Raw genomic sequence first — 6542 nt, forward strand, 5'->3', positions numbered from 1 at the left:
GCCCTGCGCAGCAGCCACTGCATCTGCGGTTGGCCCTGCCTCTCCTCTCTGGTGCCCACACTACCCTGCCCTGGCGTGGGGGCCCCGTGCTGCCATGGGGTGGGAGGGGTGCCTGCACTGTCTTGGAGTGGGGGGACCCAGGCCATACAGGGCCAAACACCCACCCCAAAACTTTCCTGTCCCACAAAGGTAGCTGCTGGAAGCAATGGGATGGGGAAGGGCTGGTTTATTGCACTGTCAGGAGATAGAAGGGGATACCAGCGTCCGTTTAGCGGTCCCAGTTCAGATGACGGTAGTTACTTGGAGCTCCCCATGCAGGGAGCATGTGGGTCGCCTCCAGCCGTGGCAGCATCACCTTCTCTCCTGGTGATTTGGAGGTTAGCTCTGTTCCATTCTAGAGGGGACCCGGGTGTCCAGGTGTGGGCCTGTGGCTGTGCAGGGCCTCAGCCACAATCAGCCCCAGGAGGACCAGGATTGCGGCACCCAGGGCCAGGCGCAGAGTGTTGCCCCAGGTGTAGTCTGCAGGGTATAGGAAGGGACAGTCACTGGTGTCTCAGGGCAAAGAGGGGATCCCAGAGAGTTCCTAGGGCAAACAGACCCATGTGAACAGTGGGACACCCTGGGGGTCTCCTGGGCTAAAGGGGGATACAGGGAAGTTTATAGGGAGCAAAGGGGACCCCCAAGGGCTCCTAACTGCCTCTGTCTCCCCTGTTCCAGCTCCCTGCCCCACTGTGACTCCCCCGCCAGTTTTCAACCTGTCACCCTTCCTGGTGTGTCCTGGTGCCGAGGCCACAGAGGATGCCAGGCACATGGAACCTGCCCTCACCTGCCACCACCAGCCAGAGATGGAGGGGCTGGGAAGCTGTGACTCTGGGCACAAGCAAACATGGCAGCCTCTCAGAGCTGGATCAGACCGCATCACCCTTCGGGCCTGATCCCAAGCCCTTCCCCTAACCTCAACGCCATGTCTATAGGGTCTCTGAGGGGTTGGCAAGCCTCAAACACATCTGGAGGAAGCTGTAAACCTCTGCTTGGGGTCCTATTTCAGCTGTTTTCTTTGCCCCACCTCCTCTTTTCTGGCTCCCCCAGGATGTGGCAGATGCTAATGAGAAAAAGAGGGTAGAATGAGATGGGGGGGGGGGGGTCTCACCTCTCACGACCAGCTCCAAGTACTCACTGGTGCTAGACCATTTCGGCGGGGTCCCTTTGATATAGCACTGGCAGCTGTAGCGGCCCCCATTGCCCTGCTTCACCTGGGAGAGGTGGAATTTGGCATCCTTCTCAGGGAAGCTGTGGAGTGTCCCAGCCTGGCCCTCCAGGTACAGGAAACAGATGGCATTGGTGTCCTGGAAGATGCACTGGAGTAGCACGTCAGACCCTGCAGTCACCTCATGCCCGGGCAGGATGGAAAGAACAGGTTTGGGGCCCTGGAGTTCTGTGGGAAGAGACGTGGTGCTGGGAGCCTTGTGGCATCTCCATGATGCCACCGCCTCACTAAGGCAGAGGTGGAGATGGTCACCACCTCTCCAAGTCAGGGAAGAGGGGAAAAACCCTTCCCATCATGCAGACAGGGAAGCCAAGATGCCCCAGTGTTTTCCCCCGGCTTGGAGGGTGTTGGGGCGGCCGTGACACATCCCTCACCTTCCACCAGGACCTCCAAGGTGTCACTGCGAGCCAGCACAGTCCTATCATCTCCATGCAGGTAATGGCAGCTGTAGGGACCTGAGAAACTTCGGGTGGCATTGGAGATGGAGAACTCAGCCCTGCTGCCACGTGGCTTCAGAGTGCGGAACTGCTGCCCATTCCTGTACAGCACAAAGCTCCCGCCATTGTACTGGCACTCACAGCAGATGGTGGCAGAGCCTCCCAGCGGAATCACCCCAGGTGGCTGCAGGTAGATGGTTATGCTGGGGTCACCTGCAGTGAGAGAGATGCTGCCAGACAGACATGGAGTGCTCTGGAGCCCAGCTGCCCTGCTGCGAGCGTGGTGCCAGCTCCAGGCCCCGTCTCCACGCAAGGGTGAGTTTGGTGCAGTGGGGCTGGGGAAGGGCCCCAGGAAGCAGACAGGGGCTTTGAGGTGTGTCCAAGCTCCCCGTCTCCCTCCTCATGATACTCACTTGTGGCAGTCATGCTCTGCACCACCAGCCAAGCACCTGCAAGAGAAATGGACCTGTAACATCTCTGTTGGGGGCTCAAGGCACCTTGCATCCCCTCTGGGAGCCCACACAGCTACTGGCACTCACCAAAGGCTAGGATGTGGGTCACGGGCAGCATTGCAGTCCCTCTTAGCTCTCTCTGTCCCTGGCTCAAGCAGGGCTTGCTCAGGAGGAAGGGTTGGCGGGGAAACGCTGAGTCTGTTCTCTTGCAGCTGTGCGGCTTCTTGCTGTGTCCTGGCAAGTCCTGATCGTTACAAGCCACTTCCTGTCCCACAGCTCATATTTCTGCAGACTCAGTGCAGGGCTGGGATGGTTGAACTGGTCCCAGAACGTCCCAGTCACCCCCTCAGGACTGTGCATCCACAATGACCTGCTCTTAGGCTGCTGTGGACCTGAGGGGTAAATCTGTTGGGGCTTTTGGTTTCTCTTCCTTGACTCTGGGTCACTTGATGTGGAAATGGCTTCCTCTTGGCCCTTGCGAAATGGGGGCAGTGGTGCAGAGGGGTGGTGGTGGGGAGATGACACTGAGACCAGCCATGGGGAAGTGTCCATGCTGCGCCTTCCTCGTGGGGGAGGTTTGGTGGCATCATGAAATGGAACAGGAAGGAACTGACTTGCCTTCCATTTTTTGCTACTTCAGGGACTATTTCCTCCCAACTGGCCGCATCTTCCAGTGACCCCAAAACCCAAAGACTCCCATTCCCTGTTTATTATCTGCCACCTGGCACAAGCCTGCTCCCTTCCCACTTAAATGATCTCCCAAAAGCTGGCTTATCCATGATGTCTTTCAATGGGGTAGGGGTGGGAGCTAGTTGGGGGGCAACGGGACAGTCAAAACCCTGAGACAGCAACATCACCCTCACCTGTAGGTCTGAAGCCACTCCATGTTCTACAGAGTCTGACCCATTCCTTGGCCATGCAAGCCTCCTCAGGCCTATACTGGGGCAATGGTATGGTCCTTACCCCAAATAACTGCCCCCTGCCTCCACACCCTGAGCCTTGCCTTCAGCCTCCCCAGCTGCGATTCCCTCTTGGGTTGGCCAGTGGTGTTGACAGAGCTCCCTTTGGCAATAACAAAGGGTTAATTAAACTGCGGAAGGGCTGTACATCCCTTTGGGTGACATGGGAGTGAGGTGAGCGGGGAAGAGAGGAGTTAGGGGACTGGAGCTGTGTAGGGTAAGTGGTAGCTTGGCCCTGGGCTGGGACAGGACGGGGTGATCGGCATTTGAATGGGTCGAGAGGAGCAGAGACATGCTCAGAGGGGCTGCCCGCATCCCAGTCTGTCTCTGCTCACAGGGTCCATCTTCTGCATGTGGCACAGAGGAATGGGACACGGAGGGGAGAGTGCTGGCACTGGAGTGTGCTTTAATCTACCTGGCAAAGAGGGCCCAAAGCCTGCCCCGCTGGGTCCTCACCATCAGAGTGGACCACTGTGGAAGGTTATAAGGAGACAGTGATTTTGAGTAGAGCCTGTCCATAGGCCATAGCTATACAGATACCCATATGTTAGCATAAGTGACTGCTGCATAACCTCATAGCACTAGTATGCATATTAGACTCTTGGCTAACTTGTAGTGTAAGTACATGCTGAGCTGATCTACGCATACACTGTTAACCCATATACTACCAGCGCACCACCTAGGTGCACATGAGGTAGATAAGTGCATACCACCTGTCAGATAGGACATGGTTAATGATTGTAACGGAACTCAGGTATAAATGACCCAGAACTCCCAATGTATGTTGAACCTCGACACGGACAGGATTCTGTGCAGTGTACCATGTAGCCTGATACAGAGGTCCATCCGATGCTGACTACACACAAAGCTCCCAGCATCAGAAGGGACATGAGCATATGCCAACTAGCTGCTGTACTTTCTATCTCTTATTAAATTACAAGGTTATCAGTGTATCAGTATATATGTCAAGCAGCTTTATTCTGACCCCCAGTTTCTATCCCAGACCGCAATAGTGAGACATTTCCATGGGCATCCCCTGAGTTTCATTCCAAGCCCTGTGTTCCCAGTGTAAAGCCAAGCCAGGAGAAACTCTAGGAGCTCCTTCTTGCACAAGTCCAGTCCAAAGCTTAATAGGGTGAGTAGGAAGCCTTGATGGGATTATATATGATGGACATCAGGACAGCAGACTGCCTGTAGGAGCAGATGTGCTCAGAGATGGTCCCGTATCCTTTCTGAGACTAATAATGGAGGAGATTTCATCCAGAACCAGCAGTTTTTGCCCAGTTCATTGAGGAGTGAGGGCTGTTTAGGTTCATGGCCCAGTTCCATTGCTGGTCCTCTGGGCATCAGTGGGGTCTTGTTCCCATGACCCCATGTTGCTGTAGACTGCAGGATCTGCAGTTGCCCGCCCGCCTGCAAGCTGCAGGCAGGTTTGTCCTGCCCTTCTCCAGCTGTGCACAGCCTCGATCATGATTGGCCCCAGCAGGAGCAAGACCCTGGTGCCCCTGGCTAGGCACATGGTGTTGCAGGGACTGTAATCTAGGGGGGATGGGAGAAGCAGTCACTGGACTCCCCCAGGGTTCTCAGCAGCCCCATGTAGTCTTCCTGAGACCTTCTCCACACTCTTGCTTTTTGCTCTCCTTGCCTTCAGCACTTTTGATCTCGCTTGGAGACATTATGGGGTAGAGGAGATTTTGCAGCAGGGTGCCTGATGGCTTTGTCCTTTTCTAGGGCACCTCTTCCGGACCCTTTGCCCCCTCCAGGCTGGACCAACTCTTGGCATCTCGTTAGATGTCCTGTCTCCAGGCCCAGCCATCTTGGTGGCCTCTGCTGTCCCCTTTGCACTGGGGGGCCCCAAACTGGGCCTAGTATTCTGCTCTGCCTTCACCAACTCCCAGTGGAGGACGACCCCCCTTTCTCACCCTGCTGGTTATGCCCTGGCTAATACAGCCCATGACAGAGTTGGTGGCATTGCAACAGGGCCAAGCCATGGGCATGTTGGACTTCTGGGTCTTCTTCTAAAGAGCCTTTCCTCATGTCTCCTAGCCTGGAGACCTACCTCTGTGTCCAGCTCCAGGCTGTGAGAACATGGAGCTGGCTCAGCCCTCCATCACCACTGCCAAATCTTGTGGCCCAGTAGAGGCGAGGCTGCCACAGCGCCATGCCCCCAGGTCCAAACAGTAGTGAGGCTGGGCATGTATTCCCAGTAGGCACACACACAAACACAGGTATGCTATACACATATACACAGGGCCAGCCACACAGAACACCACAGACAGAAACATTCAGCACTCACACGAAAGCTAACAGCACCAACAGCCTCATCCTGTTCCCCTCTCTGGCTGATCAGGATGAAGGTCCATTAGTGGGTAATATATATATATATATGTACACATATGTACAATGTCTCACCCTCAAACACACATGCACACTTGGCTCCCAAGCCACTTCACTTAGTATGCAGCTAGTCCAACTTGATACCTGCAAGTGATCGCATGCTCCCTTACACCCCCGCTCTCTCTTGCACCCTGAGACACAGGCCCTGGACCTGCAGTCCAGGTCCCCTCCAGCTGCTTGGCACGCTGATCTCCTCACACATGTGCCCACAGAATAGGGAGCCCCTCACCCAGGAAAAGAGTTAGAAAGGAATTTAAGAAGAAGACAAGACTGACTGCACTGATCAGGCATGGGGCATGGCTGGGTAAGTGTACTAACTAGCCCTGTTTACATGCAACTAACCCTTTTTATCCCCTCTATTTTCCCATGTTTGTTCCTCCTCAAATCACCTGAATCCCTCTCTTTCCCCACCTTTGGTTCCTCCCCTAAACATCTCATAATAAGTCTGGTGTAATCTCCAAATGCCATTTCCTGCATCCCACAATGTATCCCATACCCTGAGGCAATAACCGCCCTCAGCCAGAAAGGTGCTCCGGAGAGCTGCTCTCCTTGACTCACAGCCATAGGTGTCCCATGGGGTGATGCTCTCCTGGGACAGCCTGGTGGGGCTGAGGCTGCGGTGGGTTTCTCTGACTGGTCCGCAGATGGCCCCAGAGGTGGCCTCCCAACAGCCCTGGACGGGGCTCTCCGATGATTCCGGTTGTGCCCTCAGATGGCTCCAGATGTGCTCCCTGGCGGTCCAGCTCTGTGCTTAGCTAAGTCCACAACACCCACCCTCCCTGGTCCTGTGCCCCACTGGACCCTCTCTCCCTAGCTGCCCTCCAGGCACAGGGACCCTGCAGGGCAAGGACAGTCCATATTCTTTGTCGCCCAGCGACATGGTGCTTTTCTCAGTGCCCTCCTATGCCCTCTGTCCCCACCCAGTCCCTGTGCCTAGGGGACTGTCCTCGGACCCTCTGGCCCCCTACCTTTAGGGACATGCCCTATGGGACCCACCAGGTTCCCCCAATGGGGACATCCCTCCTTTTGG

The 6542-nt window shown here is 55.7% G+C and overlaps 1 protein-coding gene across 4 annotated transcripts; it reads right to left on the reverse strand.

The window, feature by feature from the left end:
• Nucleotides 1-209: 209 nt before the first annotated feature.
• On the reverse strand, nucleotides 210-6224 carry LOC112983184 (leukocyte immunoglobulin-like receptor subfamily B member 5). Of its 4 annotated transcripts, XM_064521380.1 has the most exons (6): nucleotides 6071-6224; nucleotides 2244-2715; nucleotides 2118-2153; nucleotides 1642-1917; nucleotides 1151-1435; nucleotides 210-519 (listed from the first exon to the last, which is right to left on the reverse strand). In XM_064521380.1, exons 2-6 carry the CDS (start codon nucleotides 2272-2274, stop codon nucleotides 395-397), a joined length of 753 nt encoding a protein of 250 aa, XP_064377450.1. In that variant the 5' UTR covers nucleotides 2275-2715; nucleotides 6071-6224; the 3' UTR covers nucleotides 210-394. The 4 variants fall into 4 exon arrangements, with proteins under 4 accessions (XP_064377450.1, XP_064377451.1, XP_025955907.2 ...); XM_064521381.1 differs by having other exon boundaries at nucleotides 1178-1435; nucleotides 2244-6158; XM_026100122.2 differs by having other exon boundaries at nucleotides 2244-6158.
• Between the last annotated feature and the right edge of the window lie 318 nt (nucleotides 6225-6542).

Source organism: Dromaius novaehollandiae, chromosome 16, assembly GCF_036370855.1.
Source record: "Dromaius novaehollandiae isolate bDroNov1 chromosome 16, bDroNov1.hap1, whole genome shotgun sequence".
Lineage (NCBI taxonomy): Eukaryota > Metazoa > Chordata > Aves > Casuariiformes > Dromaiidae > Dromaius > Dromaius novaehollandiae.

Excerpts from the sequence above, each read along its gene's own strand:
- LOC112983184 (XM_064521380.1), bottom strand. The coding sequence starts at position 2,274 with ATGCTGCCCGTGACCCACATCCTAGCCTTTG. Across the intron at positions 1,436-1,641 it reads CTTGGAGGTCCTGGTGGAAG|AACTCCAGGGCCCCAAACCT; the intron begins GTGAGGGATGTG and ends CTCTTCCCACAG. Across the intron at positions 520-1,150 it reads CTTGGAGCTGGTCGTGAGAG|ACTACACCTGGGGCAACACT; the intron begins GTGAGACCCCCC and ends TATACCCTGCAG.